Source organism: Papio anubis, chromosome 10, assembly GCF_008728515.1.
Source record: "Papio anubis isolate 15944 chromosome 10, Panubis1.0, whole genome shotgun sequence".
Lineage (NCBI taxonomy): Eukaryota > Metazoa > Chordata > Mammalia > Primates > Cercopithecidae > Papio > Papio anubis.
The window spans coordinates 86,386,155-86,408,991 of NC_044985.1; the positions used below are offsets into that span (position 1 = coordinate 86,386,155).

The window sequence follows — 22,837 nt, forward strand, 5'->3', positions numbered from 1 at the left end:
AAATGAATCTTAGTCACTGTCTTTCTATTAGGTTACTTTAAACAACTCTAAGAGTTGTGCAGACATAATTTGTCTATGATGTACTTGTTTGCAAGACAGTTTCATCAAATCATTAGTAAAAACAACCAGCTACTTCAGTTGGAATGTTAGCAGCCCAGGCGCGATGATTCATGCCTGTAACCCTAACACTTTGGGAGACCAAGGCAGGTGGATCGCTTGAGCTCAGGAGTTTGAGACCAGCCCAGGTAACATGGTGAAACCCTGTCTTTACAAAAAATACAAACATTAGCTGGACATAGTGGCATGCACCTGTAGTCCCAGCTACTTGGGAGACTGAGCTGGGAGGATTGTTTGAGCTTGGGAGGTGAAGGTTCTAGTTAGCTGAAATCACACCACTGTATTCTAGCCTGGCTGACAGCTAGACTCTGTCTCAGAATAAACAAGAACAAAACAAAACAAAAAAATAGCAAATGTGTATAGGAACACTAATTAAAGAGGTGCCCTACCTTGTGAATGGGGAATCTGTTTATACTTCCTACCTCGTCATATACTGTACTCTGCAGCTGTTAGGATGTGAGAAAATGCTTCTAGGAACAGTATGAGCCTGGTGTTGTACAGGGTATTTATGGATGTATAGGCTAGGAATATATGTACCCAAGGGATTACAGGCATTGTATTCCATTCCCTATACTTTGTGATGAGAAACAAATAATTTTAAAGAAAAAAAGAAAAGAAATATAACAGGAAGAATAAGAGAAAGAACTTTGGCTGGCATGGTGACTCATGGCTGTAATCCCAACACTTGGAGCATTCAAGTGATCTCAGGGATCACTTGAGCACAGGAGTTGGAGACCAGCATGGGCAACATAGTGAGACCCTTTCTCTATAAAATGTAGAAAAGTTAGCCAGATGCGGTGGCATGCGCACATAATCTGAGCTACTTAGGTGGCTGAGGTGGGAGGATTGCTTTGAGTCCAGGAGGTCTAGGTTGTAGTGAGCTGTGTTCATCCCACTGCACTCCAGCCTGAGTGACAGAGGGAGATCCTGTCTCAAAAAACAAAAAAAATGAAAGAAAAAGAACTTCAAGACTTATAGGGGCCATTAAGAATTTAATTCTGGCCGGGCACGGTGGCTTATGCTTGTAATACGAAAACTTTGGGAGGCTGAGTGGGCGGATCATGAGGTCAGGAGTTTGAGACCAACTTGACCAACATGGTGAAACCCCGTCTCTACTAAAAGTACAAAAATTAGGCAGGTGTGGTGGCGCGCTTCTGTATTCCCAGCTACTGAGGAGGCTGAGGCAGGAGAATCGTTTGAACCTGGGAGGCAAAGGTTGCAGTGAGCTGAGATCACGTCACTGCACTCCAGCCTGGGTGACAGAGCGAGACTCCCTCTCAAAAAAAAAAAAAAAAAAATTAATTCTTGTCCATCAATAATTTCTGAGTTGGGTGCAGTGACTCATATCTATAATCCCAACACTTTGGGAGGCCTAGGCAGAAGGACTGCTTGAGCCCAAGAGTTCAAAACCAGCCTAGACAACATAGTCAGACCCCCATCTCTACAAAAAGAATTTTTAATCAGCTGGAGGTGGTGGAACACACCTGTGGTCCAAGCTTCTCAGGAGGCTGAGGTGGGAGGATTGCTGGAGCCCAGGAATTCTAGATTGCAGTGAGCTATGATCATGCCACTGCACTTCAGCCTGGTGACAGAGTGAGACACTGTCTCAAAATAAAAGAAAAATGAATTCCTGTTCATACTCTGAACATTCTTCCTCCAACATATAAATGCGAGCATACTTAGAAAATGTTCTTTTCAAAAGAAACTATCCACGGAGTAAACAACCTACAAATGAGAGAAAAATTTGCAAACTGCATATCCAACAAAGGTCTAATATCCAGAATGTATAAGGAACTTAAACAATTGAACAAGCAAAAAACAGCCACATTGAAAAGTGGGCAAATGACATCAACAGACACTTGCCAGAAGACAACATATAAGCGGCCAACAAATATATGAAAAAATGCTCCATATCACTAATCATCAGAGAAATGCAAATCAAAACCACAATGATAATACAATCTTACACCAGTTAGAATGGCTGTTAATGAAAAGTCAAAAAACAACGAATGCTGTTGAGACTGTGGAGAAAGGGGAACACTTATACGTTATTGGTGGGAGTATAAATTAGTTCAGCCACTGTGGAAAGTAGTTTGGAGATTTCTCAAATAACTTTAAACAGAACTACCATTTGACCCATCAATCCTATTACTGGGTATATATCCAAAAAGAAACAAATAATTCTACCAGAAAGACACAGGTCTTCTGTTTTTTACAGCACTATCCACAATAGCAAAGATATGGAATCAACCTAGTTGCCCATCAGCAGTGGACTGGATATACAAAATGTGTTACATGGCCAGGCGCGGTGGATCACGCCTGTAATCCCAGCACTTTGGGAGGCTGAGGTGGGCGGATCACCCGAGGTCAGGAGTTCAAGACCAGCCTGAGCCAACATGGAGAAACCCCATCTCTACTAAGAATACAAAATTAGCTGGGCGTGGTGGTGCATGCCTGTAATCTCAGCTACTCGGGAGGCTGAGGCAGGAGAATTTCTTGAACCCGGGAGGCGGAGGTTGTGGTGAGCTGAGATTGTGCCATTGCACTCCAGCCTGGGCAGCAAGAGTGAAATTCCATCTCAAAAAGAAAAAGAAAATGTGTTACACATACACCATCGAATACTACACAGCCATAAAAAAGAATGAAATCATGTCCTTTGCAGCAACATGGATGGAGCCGGAGTAGGTTATGCTAAGCAGGAACAGAAAACCAAATACCACATTTTCTCACTTTATAAGTGGGACGTAAACATCGGGTACTCATGGACATGAAGATGACAGCAGTAGAAACTAGGGACTACTGGAGTGGGGAGAGAGGGAGAAGGGCAAGGGCTAAAAAACTTAACTGTTGGGTACTATGATCATTACCTGAGTAACAGGATCATTTGTACCTCAAACCTCAGCATCCTACTATAAACCCAGATAACAAACTTGCACATGTACCCCTGAGTTTAAAATAAAAGAGACCAGGTACCATGGCTCACACCTGAAATCCCAACACTTTGGGAGGCTGAGACAGGCAGAGAGCCCAAGAGTTGAAGACCAATGTGGTGAAACCCTGTCTCTACAAAAAGTATAAAAAATTTAGCCAGGCATAGTAGTGCGCACCTCAGGAGGGTAAGGTGAGAAGATTGTTTGAGCCTGGGAGGTGGAAGTTACAGTGAGCCAATATCTTGCCACTGCACTCCAGCCTGGGCAACAGAGCAAGACTATGTCTGAAAAATAAATAAGGATAGGCACAGTGGGTCACGCCTGTAATCCCAACACTTTGGGAAGCCAAGGCGGGTGGATCACCTGAGGTCAGGAGTTGGAGAACAGTCTGGCCAACATGGTGAAACCCCATCTCTACTAAAAATACAAAAAAAAATTGGCCAGGCATGGTGGCAGGTGCCTGTAATCCCAGCTGCTCGGGAGGCTGAGGCAGGAGAATAAACAAGAGCGAAACTCCATCTCAAAAAAGAAAAATAAGTAAATAAATAAAAGAAAAAAATGTTCTTTTGATTCTAGGGCATTTTCAGACTTTTTAAAGCCCATTTATGGACCTTAGGTTAAGAACCTCTTAGCTAGGCTATATTTTCCTTGTATTTATTTTGTTTAAGTGAACTACAGTGCATCATTAATTGTTTTTAATTTTTAATTTTTGTGCATACATAGTAGTGTATATTATGAGGTACATGAGTTTTTTGTTGTTGTTGTTGTTGTTGTTTGTTTTTTTGAGACAAGTCCCGCTCTGTTCCCCAGGCTGGAGTGCAATGGCACAATCTCAGCTCATGGCAACCTCTGCCTCCCTGGTTCAAGCAATTTTCCTGCCTCATCCTCCCAAGTATTACAGGCATGCGCCCAGCTAATTTTTGTAATTTTAGTAGAGATGGGGTTTCACCATGTTGGCCAAGATGGTCTCGATCTCCTGACCTTAGGTGATCCGCCTACCTCCACCTCCCAAAGTGCTGGGATTACCGACATGAGCCACCGTGCCTGGCTGGCTTTCGTTTCAAAGTCACCTCATTGTCCATCATGCCAGTCAGCAGGGAAAAGTAAGGGAAGGTAAAAGGAATTGTCCCTTTCTGTCTCCAGAAGTCCCACTCCTATGCTTGTTTGTTTCCCAGAACCTAGTCCACACTTAGTTCCAAAAGAGCCTGGGAATATAGTTGTTGTTGTTGTTTCCTGCTTGCATTGCTGCCTCAAATGATATTGGGTTCTGTTACTAGGTAGGAAGAGAAGAATACGTTGTGGGGTTTAGTCTTTGCTCGTGTTTCAGAGCTATGTAGTTATATTCCTTGTCATAACTGTGGTCTTCCTCACCTTTCATGCATATTTTTGCTAGTTGTTCAGAGCATCTTTTTTTTTTTGAGACAGAGTTTAGCTCTTGCTGCTCAGGCTGAAGTGCAGTGGTACTATCTCAGCTCCCTGCAACCTTCGCCTCCCGGGTTCAAGCAATTCTCCTGCCTCAGCCTCCCGAGTAGCTGGGATTACAGGCATGCGCCATCATGCCCGGCTAATTTTGTATTTTTAGTGGAGATGGGGTTTCTCCATGTTGGTCAAGCTGATCTTGAACTCCCGACCTCAGGTGATCTGCCCGCCTTAGCCTCCCAAAGTGCTGGGATTACAGGTGTGAGCCACCGCGCCCAGCTTGGAGCATCTCTTTAATACATTTGCTTTCTCAGTTTGTTTCAATATACACCTCACCTCATAGACACCCCTAAGTTAACTTTGCTATAATTCTGTCTTTGTGCTTTCTTCTACCCTCATCCCTTGCTGCATTTTCTTGTCATATTATAGCCTTGACATTATTTTTTCAATCTTTCTGACATCTTTAGTGAAGAGAACTTTAATATATCAGTTTCTTAGATCTTTGTTCCATTGTATATTAACATGGATCATCTTTTCTAGCTGATACTTCATGTATAAATAATTTATCCTGAATAATTTATCAGTTCATTTATCTTGACATCTTGCTTCTCTTAAATACAGAATTGTCCAAAGTATTGCCTGTGTCAGCAACTTGATGCACTTACTGTAGTGCTTTAGCACATTAACCACTGGACTGTGTCCACTTAGCTCTTAAATATTATACTGCCTTTAAAACGTTGGCTTAGCACAGAACTTAAAATACCATCCTTTTCAAGGCTTGCATAATTTAGCAAGGTTTCAAGTCAAATGTAGGCTGAAAAGAATGATTGCCATCAGATATAAGTTTTATTTATTTATTTATTTTATTTTTATTTTATTTATTTTTTTTTTTGAGACGGAGTCTCGCTCTGTCGCCCAAGCTGGAGTGCAGTGGCAGGATCTCAGCTCACTGCAAGCTCCGCCACCCGAGTTTACGCCATTCTCCTGCCTCAGCCTCCCGAGTAGCTGGGACTACAGGCGCCCGCCACCTCGCCCGGCTAGTTTTTTGTATTTTTTTAGTAGAGACGGGGTTTCACCATGTTAGCCAGGATGGTCTTGATCTCCTGACCTCGTGATCCGCCCGTCTCGGCCTCCCTAAGTGCTGGGATTACAGGCTTGAGCCACCGCGCCCGGCCTAAATTTTATTTAAACAGAACAGTTACTCTGAAACATTAGCTAATGTTACCACTAAATAAGGGTAATAGTCACCTTTTTAAAAACTGAGTACATAGATGCTGCTATTGCATGTAAATATAGTAGCTATTTGAATTTATGGGTTTTTTGGGTTTTTTTTGAGACAGAGTCTCACCCTGTTGTCCAGGCTGTAGTGTAATGGCATAATCTCAGCTCACTGCAACTTCCGCCTCCTGGGTTCAAGCGATTCTCCTGCCTCAGCCTCCAAAGTAGCTGGGATTACAGACACCCACCATCATGCTGGGCTAATTTTTTGTATTTTTAGTAGAGACAAGGTTTCACCATGTTGGCCAGGGTGGTCTCAAACTCCTGACCCTAGGTGATCCATCTGCCTCAGCCTCCAAAAGAGCTGGGATTACAGGCGTGAGCCACTGCGGCCGCCCAGAATTTATGTTTTTTACCTGATTATTTAAAAGATATTCCCTGGCCAGGCGCCGTTGCTCACACCTGTAATCCCAGCACTTTGGGAGGCCGAGGTGGGTGGATCATGAGGTCAAGAAATCGGGACCATTCTGGCCAACATGGTCAAACCCCGCCTCTACTAAAAATACAAAAAAATTAACTGGGCATGGTGGCACGTGCCTGTAGTTCCAGCTACTCGGGAGGCTGAGGCAGGAGAATCGCTTGAACCCGGAAATCAGAGGTTGCAGTGAGCTGAGATTGCCGCCACCGCACTCCAGCCTGGGCGACGGAGCGAGACTCCGTCTCATAAATAAATAAATAAAATTCCCAAGTACAGATGTTTCTTGACTTACAATGGGATTACATCCCAATGAACTGATTATAAATTGGCTGGGCATGGTAGTTCATCTCTGTAATCCCAAGCACTTTAGGAGGCCGAGGCGGGAGAATCAAACTCCTGAGCTCAGAAGTTTGAGACCAGCCTTGGCAACATAGTGAGACCCCGTCTCTACAAAAATTAAAAAATTAGCTGGCTGTGGTGGCATGCACCTGTAGTCCCAGCTATTTAGGAGGCTGAGGTAGGAGGATTGCCTGAGCCCAGGAGGCTGCAGTGAGCCAAGATCTTGCCACTGTACTCCAGCCTGAGCAACAGAGCGAGACCCTGTTTTAAAAAAAATGAAAGAAAAAAAGAAAAAGATCATGAGTTAGAAATATTGTAAGTTGAAAATGCATTTAATACATTTAACCAACTGAACATCATAACTTAGCCTAAACTATCTTAAATATACTCAGAACACTTAATTAGCCTACAGTTGGCCAAATCATCCAGTACAAAGTCTACTTTATAATAGATTGAATATCTCATGTGATTTATTGAATACTGTTCTGAAAGTGAAAAAAAGGAATGAAGTATGGTTTCTACTGATTGTTTACTGCTTTCACACCAATGTAAAGTTGAGAAATCATAAATCAAGCCATCTGTAAGTGAAAGATCATCTGTATGCCTATACTATAATATTTTTACTTGAAGTGCTCTTTCACTGAATTCTGTCCTTCCCAGCATCTTCAGATATAACTGTGTTATTTAGGGTAGAAATTTGGTAGTAAGGAATTACACTGTTATTACTTATTCAGCTGTTTGTTGCTTCAGAATAAGGAAAAATTGAACCTATTTATTTCTTTGTAATAAGATCTCCCTATGAATTTTTTCCATATTATAATAGCAACGCATGCTTATTACCAACGAAATAGCTGACCAGAAAATAGATACAGACAACTCAGACTTCACCAGAAAATTACTGTTAAGTAGTTTGTATATAGTTTCATGTCGTTGGGAGGGCAGGTGGAATAGCACTGGCAATATGTGTGTGTAAATATCCATAGATTGACTATTTTTGTTCGGGTTTTAAAAATATATATATAACTAATATCTTGTTGTGCTTTCCTTTGAGATATTTGCCTACTGCAGTATTCTGCCCAGGGCAGAATTATTGTATGTTCCACCTTCCTTCCACACCCAAATAAAGAAAATTAAAATGAGTACAGAGGAAAGTTTGAAAGGGAAAACCTGTCTCAAAGGGCAGTCTATAGTTCTACCCATTGATTTGGTATTATTATATAAATATATTCCAGTGTTTCCATGAGTTTTCCTATATAAATATTAGTTCAAGATTGTACGACATATACTTATGTTGTGGCTTTATCCAGAGTAAGAAATGCAGCTCTTGCAGGAACTGAGTAGGAGCCAAGTTAATACAAGCTTTGGAAGACTGGAGAATAGGAAGTGGGTAAGGGAGGAAATGAGAAAGAAATCAACTCTGAGGTGAAGAAACTTGGTAATTCCTATTTTTTCTTCAAATTGTACTGGTGCTTAATTTTTTTATATCAAGGATTATTATTATTTATAGTTGCATTATTGGTGAAATTGCATTTGAATGCTCATTAATGAGAGTAATACATCTCAATACTGAGTCTATTTGTGCCAAAATACAAATCCTCAGTAAATGTATTGACTTTGTTCTTGTTGCTCTGTTTTTCTCTATACCTAGGCAGATATTTTAAATTTCAGAAATTGTGCTATAGAATTTTTTTTCAGTTCCAGAGCTATGGTTTTATTTAATATAAGGTTTATATAAGATTTCCCTACATAAAAGAAAAATATAATGTAATTGTATTTGGTGAGAGGCTTAGGTTAGATTCATTCTTTCAGTCAGCAAGCATTTACTTTGGGTCTACTCTGTGCCAAACCTTTTAAAGTCAGGTAAAAGATGTTCTCTTTCCGCCTTCATGGAACCTGTAGTCCTATGATAGGGATAAATAAGCAATAGAAGGAACATAACACTACTTTGCTTCTATAAAATCAGAAAAACAAGTTTTCGTATCTTGGTGAGAGATACCACTTCCTTCACTTGTTTCTCCAAACCATTGTAAAACTATTTCTGGTTAGATTTGAAAAGCTGAGATGGGCTTAGAGATATGGCTCAACCTCAGGGCAGAATTGGAATGTGCTGTCACAGATTTGATCTGTTAAGCCACAGGAGAGCAGTTTAAGATTTACATTAAAGTTTTGGAGCTCCATTAGTTTTTCACTGATACTTATTTTAGACAAGCAGACTTTTTTTTTTTTGGTGTTTATACCAAATATTCCTTTCTATATTGCCTCCTTTTACAGCCCTATACCATAAATGAAGAAAAAAAAAAAAGTGGTGTTAGAATCTGAAGCGGCATCATGTTTGTTAGTTTAAATGTTTAATTAACTATACATGCAACAGGAGTTATATTATAAAATATATTAGAGAATAGTGATGAGTGTGAGTTGAAATTTTGATTTGTCTTTTTTTTGTTATTAGAAAATTAATGAACAGAAAAATAACACTACTTCTATATTTATGTGTGTTCATTTCATGTTCAGTAGTCCCTTTTACTCATTGATAAATATTTGAAATTATCCAAACAGATCATTATAAACCTGCAATTTCCCATCGAGATTTAAACAGCAGAAATGTCCTAGTGAAAAATGATGGAACCTGTGTTATTAGTGACTTTGGATTGTCCATGAGGCTGACTGGAAATAGACTGGTACGCCCAGGGGAGGAAGATAATGCAGCCATAAGCGAGGTGAGTGCATACGAAAGGTATCACACTGATGTGCTTTGAAATGATAATGAATTTAATTCAAACATCTACTGGCTGGGCGTGGTGGCTAATGCCTGTAATCCCAGCACTTGGTAGGCCCAGGTGGGTGGATCACCTGAGGTCAGGAGTTCGAGACCAGCCTGGCCAACATGGTGAAACCCTGTCTCTACTAAAAATACAAAAATTAATCGGATGCAGTGGCACGCACCTGTAATCCCAGCTACTCAGGAGGCTGAGGCAAGAGAATCGCTTGAACCTAGGAGGTGGAGGTTGCAGTGAGCTGAGATTGTGCCACTGCACTCCATCCTGGGTGACAGAGTAAGACTCAGGACAATTATCCTCATATACTGCCAGTTATAGAATACTAGGAATTACAAAATTAGGAAATATAAAAGACATCTCATAAAGGCCTTTGTAAATTTCATTAGTTTATTTTGGAACTCAATGCCATTCCAAGTCATTTTTACAAGCGTTAGGAACAAATTTGTAGGAACTGATTTTTGAGGCAAGGGTAAAGTTACCAAGTTGAAGATAACAGTCCACCTTCTGATAATCACCATTACAATGTGGAGCATATCCTTCCCAACTTTGTTCTCTGCATTCATATATACTTGTCTGTACACAACATATATATATTTTTGTGATTTTATTTATTTATTTATTTTAAGATGGAGTTTCACTTTTATTGCCCAGGCTGGAGTGCAATGGTGCCATCTCAGCCCACCGCAACCTCTGCCTCCCAAGTTGAAGCAATTCTCCTGCCTCAGCCTCCTGAGTAGCTGGGATTACAGGCATGTACCACCATGCCCGGCTAATTTTTTTGTATTTTAATGGCTACGGGGTTTCTCCATGTTAGTCAGGGTGGTCTTGAACTCCTGACCTCAGGTGATCCACCCTCCTCGGCCTCCCAAAGTGCTGCAATTATGGATGTGAGCCACCACACCCAGCTGTATTTTTTTTTTTTTTTTTTTTTTTTTGAGACAGAGTCTCTCTCTGTCTCTCAGGCTAGAGTGCAGTGGTGCGATAATGGTTCACTGCAAGCTCTGCCTCCCGGGTTCACACCATTCTCCTGCCTCAGCCTCCCCAGTAGCTGGGACTACAGGCGCCCGCCACCACGCCCGGCTAATTTTTTATATTTTTTTAGTAGAGACGGGGTTTTACCATGTTAGCCAGGATGGTCTCTGTCTCCTGACCTCGTGATCGGCCTGTCTTGGCCTCCCAAAGTGCTAAGATTACAGGCATGAGCCACCGCACCCAGCCACTGAGCTGTATTTTTGTGAATTTTAAAAAATATTAAGTTAAAAAAAATATAAGTTGTATACATATTGTTTTGCAATTTTTTCACTGTGTCTTACAGATTATTTATGTTGATATGCATAGGAAAGTCTAGCTCATTCTTTCTGATTGATTAATAGTATTCACTAAAATGGGTTTACCACAGTTTAATTATTCAGGAAGGGCATTTTATAGGTAAAAAATAAGTTATAGAAAGGTTTAATGACATGGTTAGGGTCAAATAACATTGACATGACTAAGATGTACATACAACTTCTGGTCTAATATCTGTGCTTCAGAATATGCTACATTCTCTCTCTAAAAAATATCACTCTAATTTATCAGGTTGGCACTATCAGATACATGGCACCAGAAGTGCTAGAAGGAGCTGTGAACTTGAGGGACTGTGAATCAGCTTTGAAACAAGTAGACATGTATGCTCTTGGACTAATCTATTGGGAGATATTTATGAGATGTACAGACCTCTTCCCAGGTAAAAACTACTGTCAAAAGTTGGTATGTTTTGAAGTGAAGCAGTTATATTTTCTTTCTCTACCTATAGTACATAACTCAACTTTTATGTAAGAATCTTTTTACTTTCATTTAAACCTTTAGTTCATTGCCATCTAGTGTTTAGAAACATTATTAGCAGAAGGATGCAAATTAGGAATTTCTTTTTTTTAGCGTACTCTAGGTTTTCATCTGAGTGCAGTTTAATTAATTGCCAATAATAGCTTATCTAACTGTGTTTTGTTTGGTCTCTGATTGCTTTAGCAGTCAACATTTTCCTTGTGCACCATCTGAGTGTTTGAGACAAGCTACACTTAGGATGTTTACTGAGTTGACCCCATAAGGAATTAGAAGCAATGAACTATTTGTAAACACTTTTTCCTTTTCTTTTTTTTTCACGTTCCCTTTCTCCCTCCTTCCTTCTTTCCTTCTTTCTTCCTTCCTTCCTTCCTCTTCTCCTCTCACCTTATCTCCTTCCCTTCCTCTTCTTTCCTCTTCTTCCTTCCTTTCAATGAAAGAATACTCATTGACCAGATGCAGCGGCTCATGCCTGTAATCCCAGCACTTTGTGAGGCCAAGGCTTACGGATCACGTGAGGTCAGGAGTTCGAGACCAACCTGACCAATATGATGAAACCCCTTCCCTACTAAAAATACAAAAATTAGCCAGGCGTGCTGGCATGCACCTGTAATCCTAGCTACTCAGGAGGCTGACATAGGAGAATCACTTGAACCCGGGAGGCGGAGGTTGCAGTGAGCCAAGATCTCGCCATTATACTCCAGCCTGGGCAACAAGAGCAAAACTGTCTTAAAAAAAAAAAAAAAGACCGGGCACGGTGGCTCACACCTGTAATCCTAGCACTTTGGGAGGCCGAGGCAGGCAGATCACGAGGTCAGGAGTTCAAGAACAGCCTGGCCAATATGGTGAGACCCCGTCTCTACTAATAATACAAAAATTAGCCAGGCATGGTGGTGAGCACCTGTAGTCCCAGCTACCTGGGAGGCTGGGGCAGAAGAATTGCTTGAACCCAGTAGGCGGAGGTTGCAGTGAGCTGAGATCACACCATGGCGCTCCAGCCTGGGTAACAGAGCAAGACTCTGTCTCAAAAAAAGAGAAAGAATACTCATTCAAGTGAATGTTTGAGACTTACTTAAAATAGCCAAATGAATTTATAGTTTTCCTCCCCTTCTTAGGGATTACATCTAATGGTATCATCTAAAAACTTTATAAATCTGGCATTGCATTCTTCTAGGTGTGCTATACAGATGATTTGATCTGTGTGGCCACTGCCTTTTAGGAATAACACCTTTGAAAGCATAGAAAAAGGAACTAGCATTGGACAAATTTATGAAATGGAGCTATTTAATTTAAAAAGATTAATAGGCCGGGCGCGGTGGCTCAAGCCTGTAATCCCAGCACTTTGGGAGGCTGAGACGGGCGGATCACGAGGTCAGGAGATCGAGACCATCCTGGCTAACACAGTGAAACCCCGTCTCTACTAAAAATACAAAAAACTAGCCGGGCGAGGTGGCAGGCGCCTGTAGTCCCAGCTACTCGGGAGGCTGAGGCAGGAGAATGGCGTAAACCCAGGAGGCAGAGCTTGCAGCGAGCTGAGATCCGGCCACTGCACTCCAGCCCCAGCGGCAGAGCGAGACTCTGTCTCAAAAAAAAAAAAAAAAAAAGATTAATAGTGGAGTTGAATTGTTTGGCTTTAAAGACCGCACTACACATTAGTTTATATATATCAAGTGTGTGTGTGTATATATATATATACACACACACATATATATGTATCTAGTGTGTGTGTGTGTGTGTGTGTGTATATATATATAACTTTTTTAAGTGCCAGAGCCTCACTCTGTCACCTAGGCTGGAATGCAGTGGTGTGATCACAGCCCCCTGCAGTCTTGACTTCCCCAGGCTCAGGTGATCCTCCCACCTCAGCCTCTTAGTAGCTGGGACTACAGGCATGCACCACCAAGCCTGGTTCATTTTTATATTTTTTTTGTAGAGACAAGGTTTCACCGTGTTGCTCAGGCTAGTCTCAAACTCTTGGGCTCAAGTGATCTGCCCACTTCAGCCTCCAAAAGTGCTGGGGTTAGAAGAGTGAGCCACTGCACCAGGCCAAACATTAGTTTGTAATTCAAAAATATAATGAAATAAATCAGTGATTATTTAGATTAAGTACAGGTCAATCAGTTATCTAGAAGTATGTTTTCTAGTTAATTAAAAGTACAGAGATTCAATTGAGGCATTTTTGTGAAAATAGCAGTAATTGCAGTAGTATCAGCAAGTACTTTTTTTGGCCAGGTGTGGTGGCTCACACCTGTAATCCCAGCACTTTAGGAGGCCAAGGCGGGTGGATCACCTGAGGTCGGGAGTTCGAGACCAGCCTGACCAACATGGTGAAACCCTCTCTCTAGTAAAAATACAAAATTAGCTGGGTATGGTGGCGCATGCCTGTAATCCCACCAGTTGGGAGGCTGAGGCGGGAGGCTGAGGCAGGAGACTTGCTTGAACCTGGGAGGCGGAGGTTGCAATGCTGAGATTGCACCATTGTGCTCCAGCCTGGGCAACAAGAGCGAAACTTGGTCTCAAAAAACAAAATACCAAGTACTTTTTTTGTTTTGTTTTTTACAGACAGGGTCTCACTCTTGCTCAGACTGGAGTGCAGTGGTGCAGTCATAGCTCAATGCAGCCCTGAATTCTTGGGCTCAAGCAGTCTTCCTGCTCAGCCTCCTGAGTAGCTAGGACTACAGGTGCATGCCACCACGCCCGGCTAATATTTCATTTTTTGTCGAGACAGGGTTTTGCTGTATTGCCCAGGCTGGCCTTGAACTCCTGGGCTCAAGTAATCCTCCTGCCTCGGCCTCCCAAAATGCTGAGATTACAGGCATGAGCCACCACACCCATACCCAAAGTATTGTATTATTAGAACTTTGACCACAGTTTGGTAATTTCTTTGTTAATAGTCTCATGTAAGATTTTCGTTTCAGAAGCATGTCTGACTGAAATGATTTTTTCATCAGATTAGTATACTCCTACAAGCAATATTTTTTGAAAAACTGTGTTCAAAGAATGACTATTGCTTTTGATCTGATAAATAATAAAGAACGATATCAAATGTTTGAAGAGGGAAAGGCAATTAAATCTTGTTTTCAGAAGATTATTTTAGCAAATATATAGGATTAATTAAAATAGAAATAGAACTAGAAGGGGCTTAAAAAAGGAAAAAGAAATTGAGAGTTATTGTTTAATGGGTACAGAGTTTCAGTTTGGGAAGACCAAACAGTTCTAGAAATGGATAGTGGTAATGGTTGTACAATAGTGTGAATGTACTTAATACCACAGAATGGTACACTTAAAAATGGTTAAAATGGTAAGTTTTATGTTATGTATATTCTACCACAATAAAAGAAAAAAAAAAGGAATAAGAAGAGAGTTGCTTTAAAATACCCTGTAATCTTGGATATGGAAATGGGGAGAGGCAAATCTGGGAGAAAATGCAGAGAAGAAATCTGTACTTGTGGTTATCTATTAAAAGAATGGGATTCAGGCCAGGTGCGGTGGCTCATGCCTATAAACCCAGCACTTTGGGAGACTGAGGGGGCGTGGATCACGAGGTCAGGAGTTCAAGACCAGCCTGGCCAACATGGTGGAACCGTGCTGTACTAAAAATAGAAAAATTAGCCAGGTGCAGTGGTGCGCACCTGTAATCCCAGCTAGTTGGGAGGCTGAGGCAGGAGAATTGCTTGAACCTGGGAGGCAGAGGTTGCAATGAGCCGAGATTGCGCCACTGCACTCCAGCCTGGGCGACAGAGCAAGACTCCATGTCAAAAAATAAAAAAGAATGAGATTCAAAGGAATTGAGAAATATTCAGAGGTTGGCTGGGCACGGTGGCTCAGGCCTGTAATCCTAGCACTTTGGGAGGCCAAGGCGGGTGGATCACCTGAGGTCAGGAGTTGGAGAGCAGCCTGACCAACATGGTGAAACCCCATCTGTACTAAAAATACAAAAAATCAGCCAGGCTTGGTTGTGGACGCCTGTAATCCCAGCTACTCGGGAGGCTGAAGCAAGAGAATTGCTTGAACCGGGGAGGCAGAGGTTGCAGTGAGCAGAGATCGCGCCACTGCACTCCAGCCTGGGTGACAAAGCGAGACTCTGTCTCAAAAAAAAAAAGTGAGGGTGAGGGTGACAACCAGAAACTTAGAAATATTGATATACATTAGAAAGATGAGTTAATCATGGATACTTTTTGATGGAATATTGACAGATAACTAAATTTTTAAAGACAATTAAAAATAAAATGGAAATTTAAGATTAAAATGGTTATTTGGGAGTTGTCTATGTAGAGATGGTAACTGAGAACTTATGAGTCGATGCACTCCTTTAACTGGACACATAAAAAGAAAGAAAAATAGGTGAATAATGACTGAATATTGGGGTACTACCCCCATGAAGTAGGTTAATTAAGAAGACAAATGATCAGAAAAATAGTGAGAAAACTGAAAAATCCTAATGCCTTGTAAGTCAGTATTCGAAAACTTTAAGAACTAAGATTTCAGTGTGAGGAAGCTGATTAAAAAATAAAAATAAGGCCGGGCGCGGTGGCTCAAGCTTGTAATCCCAGCACTTTGGGAGGCCGAGACGGGCGGATCACGAGGTCAGGAGATCGAGACCATCCTGGCTAACACGGTGAAACCCCGTCTCTACTAAAAAATACCAAAAAAAAAACTAGCCGGGCGAGGTGGCGGGCGCCTGTAGTCCCAGCTACTCCGGAGGCTGAGGCAGGAGAATGGCGGGAACCCGGGAGGCGGAGCTTGCAGTGAGCTGAGATCCGGCCACAGCACTCCAGCCTGGGCGACAGAGCCAGACTCCGTCTCAAAAAAAAAATAAAAATAAAAATAAAAATAAAAATAAAAAACCTCCCAAGATTGATGGCAATAGATGTAATTGAAAGGTCAAGAGGAAACAGAACTGAGGAATGATTTTTGAATTTGAATAGGAGTAGGTCATTTGTATTCTTAGAAGAGTTTCTGTGGAATATAGAAGACAGACATCATGTTACAGAGTGTATATAGGAGGGGAAAGTATTTTAAAAGCACAGTCAAGGGATATAGGGCACTCTTGAAAATTTTAACAATTAAATGAGGTGGAAGTAAAAAAAAAGGATCATATAAATATATTAATAAACCTAGAGAATAGTGTATAATAGTTATAAAATTCTTATAAAACATTTTTTAAACTTTTATGATATACCTCAAAATGCAGTATGTGCTGTATTATTAAATGGAAACACTATGTAATGAAGGTTACTTCTCTATAAAATGTTAGTAAAATAAATGAATTATCGGTATTACAGAGGAAGAGTGAAATGCTACAAAGTTTAAACGGAAGAGGGAGAAGGAAGAAAAAAGGGAGAGATAGAAAAAGGAAGAAAGAATAAGTGTAATTTGAGAAGGGAGCTAAAAAGGGTCTCTAACTGATAGAGACATAGTTAACAAGTGGCAAATGGGATGAGAAGCAGGGAATGGTATCTGATAGTGCTAGATATTACCATAAGATATTTTGGGCAGTTCTAAAGAAAATGAGATTATAAACTTTCCTTGAGCAATCCAGTGATAGTAAGGAAATCCAGTAAGGTTTTAAGGAAATCCAGTAAGGTTAATATCTTTCATGATGATGATTTTTGTCATTAACATTCACCTTTGTATCTCTAATACCTAACACTAAGTTAGTGGTACACAAGTTTCTATTGAACAATTAGATTTTGAACTGTGAAGATTTAGTGGAAATTTATTTGGTAATTATTAACCATTACATTCATAAAAGATTGTGCTTCAATTTCCTTTAGCAAGTTTAAAAATTTTAATTTGGACCTAATTTTTTAAAAGAGTAAAATTGTGAATTTTTAGTTATTCTACTAAACCAGCATTTGAAAAAGAAAATAATAACACTTGGAAGGTATGTGTTTGTGTTGTGTGTGTGTCTCAGAGACAGATCAGATACATTAGTAAATATCTTGCAGTTCACAGATGGTATAGGGTAAGGTTTTATCACATGAGGTTTCAAGGAAGAAAGTTTTATACTAACTGGCATGATTATTAAATCCTTTAATTTTATCTCTCAAGTTCAATGTTGATGTTATTGATCAACACTAAGTATCTGCTTAAATGTTTACAGTATGTGAAAATCACTTGTATTTATACATAGGCAGTGTTAACAATAAACTTGGGCAATGCTGCATAGATAATAGAATTAATCTTTGTAAATCTTTTTTAATACTGGTGGAGGGCAAGTATTTATGGGTTGTTTTGAGTATTCAGATAGAAACATAAAAACTTAAATGAAACATAAACTTATTTGTAATGTGGTTTCCATCTGGGTCATTATAACTTTGCGTTATCTCCATGTGAGTGATATAAGGAAGGCGGCAGATCTGCATTGCCATTTTGCTTACAGGAAGTCTAAAACAGGATAGATAAATGACTTTTCCAAGGTCAAGATGAAGCCAAGATTAGTACCTAAATGCCTTATCCTCCTGTGTCTTGATGTTCTTCCTTCTAATTTATCTTGTCATTTTAATAGGGTGGGAGGATGGGTAAAGACACAGGAACAGTCTCTCATTCTGTGTTCTTTTCCATGATTTCTACTAGATCATTGGTTTTCTCAGTGTTGGTCCTAGGAGTCTTCTATGTGGTTCAATATATTATATACATAAGCTTAATTTTCTTATATTTTGTAAAAATCAGAAGCCTAACATCACAGTTGATTGTGTTTATTGGCAATGAACAGGGTTATTAAACAGTGATAAAATAGTTAATAATATTTAAGTACATGATCTAAATACTACCTGTTAGTTAAAAGGAATTTTTAGGGCTGGGCACAGTGGCTCACACCTGTAATCTCAGCACATTGGGAGGCTGAGGTGGGAAAATCATTTGAGGGCAGAAGTATGAGACCAGCCTGGGCAACATGGCAAGACCTTATCTCTAAAAAATATTTTTAAAAATTTGCTGGGCATGGTGGCACACTCCTGTAGTCTTAGCTACTAGGGAGGCCACTTGAGTACAGTAGTTCAAGTTACAGTGAGCTGTGATCATGCCACTATACTCCATCCTGGGCAACAAAGTGAGACCGTTTATTTAAAAAAATTTTTTTTAAAGTATATTGACTTTTCTTTCAAATGACCATTATCATAAATATTTTTGTAACATCTGATACAGTCTGGCTGGACTATAATAGAACCAATGATGTAATGAGACATAGTGACTGTTCAACCCACCCACTTATATTTGGTTCTGTAGGCATATTTGTTATACTGGGTCCTGGACTTTTTCCTCATCTTTACCCGCCTCCATGGGATCAGTGTTCAGGCATGTTTTCAAGTATTAAGTATGCCTTATAAACATAATAGTCTTTTTTCCCTGAATTTAGTAATACCAGAAACCATTTAAAAATACCTATCCATCATTGAAACTACCATTTGATTTATCAACAAATATTTGAGACTATTCTAAGCAAAGCATTTATTAATAATGCATTAGACTGGGCATGGAGGCTCACACCTGTAATCCCAGCACTTTAGGAGGCTGGAATACCTGAGGTCAGGAGTTCAAGACCAGCCTGGCCAACATGGTGAAACCCTATCTCTACTAAAATATGGAAATTATCCAGGCATGGTGGTGTGCACCTATAATCCCAGCTACTCGGGAGGCTAAGGCAAGAGAATCAGTTGAACCCAGGAGGCAGAGGTTGCAGTGAGCCGAGATCATGCCACTGCACTCCATCCTGGGCAACAGAGTGAGACTCCATCTAAAAAAAAAAAAATCATTAAACCTACAACAACGTCTCTTTAGGATTTCCAAATGTGCCTGAAGGGGTTCGAAAAATAAAAAGATTGTGACACAATTTTTTTGCTTACTTGGTATCAGAAATACCCCTGTTATTCTATCATTTATGATAATTGGAAATTTTATTCTGTCATTCTTTTCTACAAATCCACAGGGGAATCCATACCAGAGTACCAGATGGCTTTTCAGACAGAGGTTGGAAACCATCCCACTTTCGAGGATATGCAGGTTCTTGTGTCTAGGGAAAAACAGAGACCCAAGTTCCCAGAAGCCTGGAAAGAAAATAGTCTGGTAAGAAAAAACTAAGTTATTAAAGAGAGGACTTATGACTAAATATGTTTTAATGTTGTTTAAAGCAGAAATAGACTGTTAATAATGTTATAATGTTAATAGTTTTTGGAGTTGCCTAATGCCAGAAATCCAATTTGATTTTTATGATGTTATACGTTTTCAAATTTTTCAATATGAAAAAAAGTCAGTTTTTAGTTCCATTTTGTTTTTTTCCAAGCATAAAGTACTATCTAGAGAGAATAACTAATGTGTCTTAAGTTTGCCAGATTAGGTAGCAGCTGGATTAATTAACATATTAATATTTTAAACATTATTGAAATTCTATCTTACTCTCTTGAGAATAGTACCAAAACTGTTAAGTAGTGCAGGCTTACATAATCAATGGCTAATGAAAATTTAGGCTAGACCTGAAAAAAACCAAGGTGCAACCTATGAATTATGCTTATTAAAAATATAATTCGGCCGGGTGCAGTGGCTCACACCCGTAATCCCAGCACTTTGGGAGGCTAAGGCGGGCAGGTCGCCTGAGCTCAAGAGTTCGCAACCAGCTTGGGCAACACAGTGAAACCCCGTCTCTACTAAAATACAAAAAATTAGCCAGGCGTGGTGGCATGCGCCTGTAGTCCCAGCTAGCTGGGAGGCTGAGGCAGGAGAATTGCTTGAACTTGGGATGCAGAGGTTGCAGTAAGCTGAGATCGTGCCACTGCACTCCAGCCTGGGCGACAGAGTGAGGCTCTTGTCTCAAAAAAAAAAAAAAAAATACATATATATATATACACACACACACACACACACATATATATATACTTCACGACAATGAAATATCTTCAGAATCCCCTGCCATTTGCGTAAGTTGTTATTACAACACTGAAAACATCTTACAAATTAACAAATACACACTCGTAATCTTTTAGTATAAATAGGATAATCTAATTATCCACTATCATTTCTGAAGTTCTTTTTTTATTTAAACACATTTTTTTTAATGTCAGTACCTCTAGATGTATCTATTTCTCTCCATTTGGTCAGTATTCTATTGATAAAATCATATAACCATTCTTTTGGATGATATATGATAATTATTGTATTAAAAAGGAAAATCCTACCTCTCCCTACTATCACACTCCATAAGTAACTCCCTTTAGCAATCTTTTGGGTTTTCTTTTTTCTTCCAAAAGTTACCATTATAACTTCAAATTCTCTATTCTTATCTCTCGTTTACTTTCTCCTAGTTTGTAATATTCTATTATTAAATGATTTATGTTTTGTCTGTAAATTCATCTAATATTTAAATAAAATAACATGAGAAATTTGTAGTATTATGATTATGTAAGCATTCACTACACAAGAAAGGATTGTGCTTGGATTTATAGTAAATAAAAATTCTACATTAGTTACTAAAAGCTCCCCTGTGCTTTGGGGAGAATGTTTCAAGTTATCATCCATCACTTGAGCCCAGGGGTTTGAGGCTGCAGTGAGCTATGATCACGCCACTGCCCTCCAGCCTGAGTAAGACCCTGTCTCTTTAAAAAAAATGTCATCAAGTCCCAGCTGCTCAGGGGGCTGAGGCAGGAGAATTGCTTGAACCCAGGAGGTGGAGGTTGCAGCGAGCCGAGATCGTGCCACTGCACTCCAGCCCGGGTGACAGAGCGAGACCCCATCTCAAAAAAAAAAAAGTCATCCCATCAAATGATTTCTTTTTGGTTTCTTGTCATCTTTCTTTGTCTTGTTTTTAGGCTGTACTCAGAAGCAGCATTAAAAATCTCACGTCATTCTCTTTCTTGTAAACGATTTTTTTTAAAATGAAGTTCCTCCTTAAGTAATGTGTACTATTATGTGTATAGTGGTAAACATCATGAATCCTTGCATGTTTAAAAATGTTTTTATCTTGCCCTCACACTCGAGTAATAATTTGGCTGGATAATAGTTTCAGTGTCATAATTTTCTTCACAACTTTGAAACTACTACTCTATCATTCTCTAGCCTATATTCTCTATGTGCTCTAGGCCCTACTCTCCAGTCTAATGAGAATTTCAATGCCAGCCTGAATCATTTCATTGCTTTTTGTTTTGTTATATTTTTGTTTTATCCTCTTAATTTTTTTTTCTCTATAAGTTTTTAAGACTTTACCACTAGAATTATGTAATTTCACCTTGATGTTTGTGGGCATGGATCTTTACACACATTTTGCTTGGCACTGGATAGGTTTTCAGTTTGAAAATTCAAAAGTTTCTTAAATTCAGAGGAATTTTCTTTTCCTTTTTTTTTTTTTTTTTTTTTTTTTTGAGACAGGGTCTCGCTCTGTCATTCTGGCTGGAATATAGTGGTGTGATCATGGTTCACTGCAGCTTTGAACTCCTCGGCTTAAGCTAGTCTCCTTCTTTAGCCTCCTGAATAGCTGAGACTTCAGGTGCATACCACTTTGCCTGGCTTTTTAAATTTTTGGTAGAGACAGGGTCTCGCCTTTTTCCCAGGCTGGTCTCAAACTCCTGAATTCAAGCAGTCCTCCTACCTCAGCTTCTCAAAGTACTGAGATCATAAACATGAGCCATCATGCCTGGCCTGGTATTATTTTTTAAATTATTTCGTACCTTTCAATTCTTCCTTCTGAAATTCCCACTAGACAAATATTGTACCACATGGCATTCTAGGAATCATTTTTTTTTTTCCTTGTGTTTTCCATTTTTTCTCCCTGTATGTTTTTCTTCCTCCCTTCCCTCTCCCCCTCCCCCCCCCCTCCGCCCCCTCTCCCCTTCCGCCTCCCCCTCCCCCCTCTTCCCATCCCCTTCCCTCCCCTCCCCACACACCTGGCCTCCCTTACTACATTTTTTAAGATTTACTCAGCTTTATCTGCAAATGACTCATTTAGTTTTCACTATTACCCTTGTATCAGTTATCTATTCATTAAAGTTTTAGCATCCACAATCATATTTATATTTCCAGAAACTCTTGTTTGCCTTTTCCATAGCAGTCTGTTCTTATTTTCAGAATGTAATAAGGGTGATTCATTCTGAAGATGTTATTTTTACACTTCATACAAATTAATTTTCTTGACTATAATAAAAGGACAAAAGGTGAAAAATAAGCAACTAAAATTATTTTACTATATATTTTCACATTTCAATTTTATATTGTCTTGGTAGGACTAGAATAGTATTTCCATTTTGGATCCTGACTTAAGTGGGTTGACGTCATGTCAGAGAAAGGCTAAAGACACATTATATAGTTCCCATACAGATTTAGAATGAGCACTGTCTTCATTGGTTATCTTAGTAGGTTACTTTCAAGTTTGGCTTCTGTTTCGAGTCAGATTGAAATCTTTAAGTATGTGGCAATTAAAGAGCCTATTGTCAAGCACGGATGTCCAAGATTGCTTCCAAAACTATACTCCCTGCTGTGGGAACTGGGACAGATCTTTAAGAGGTCCCTGACAGCAAGTGAGAGGCTGAATACTTTACTAGAATTCATCAGAGGTGCCAGCCTCACAATAGAGTATCCCTAAAAGAAAAATCTGTTTGTGAAATTTTATTCTAGTAAAATACAACCTCATCTTCCTTAAATTGTTTTATTTCACCAGCGCAAATGGGATCTATTATTTTGAAATATCTCTTGGCAACCCTATCATTATGAGATATGCATCATATGCATATTTACCTGAAAACTTTTTACTT

The 22,837-nt window shown here is 39.7% G+C and overlaps 1 protein-coding gene across 2 annotated transcripts in view; it reads left to right on the forward strand.

Annotated features, from left to right (window-relative positions):
* Window positions 1-22,837, forward strand: part of BMPR2 (bone morphogenetic protein receptor type 2) — a 204,575-nt gene that overhangs the window by 162,683 nt on the left and 19,055 nt on the right. For both annotated transcript variants that reach the window (XM_003907828.5, XM_009182806.4), the window contains exons 8-10: window positions 9,058-9,218; window positions 10,857-11,004; window positions 19,030-19,166. In XM_003907828.5, coding sequence (XP_003907877.2) covers window positions 9,058-9,218; window positions 10,857-11,004; window positions 19,030-19,166 — 446 coding nt within the window. The remainder of the gene's footprint in view (window positions 1-9,057; window positions 9,219-10,856; window positions 11,005-19,029; window positions 19,167-22,837) is intronic.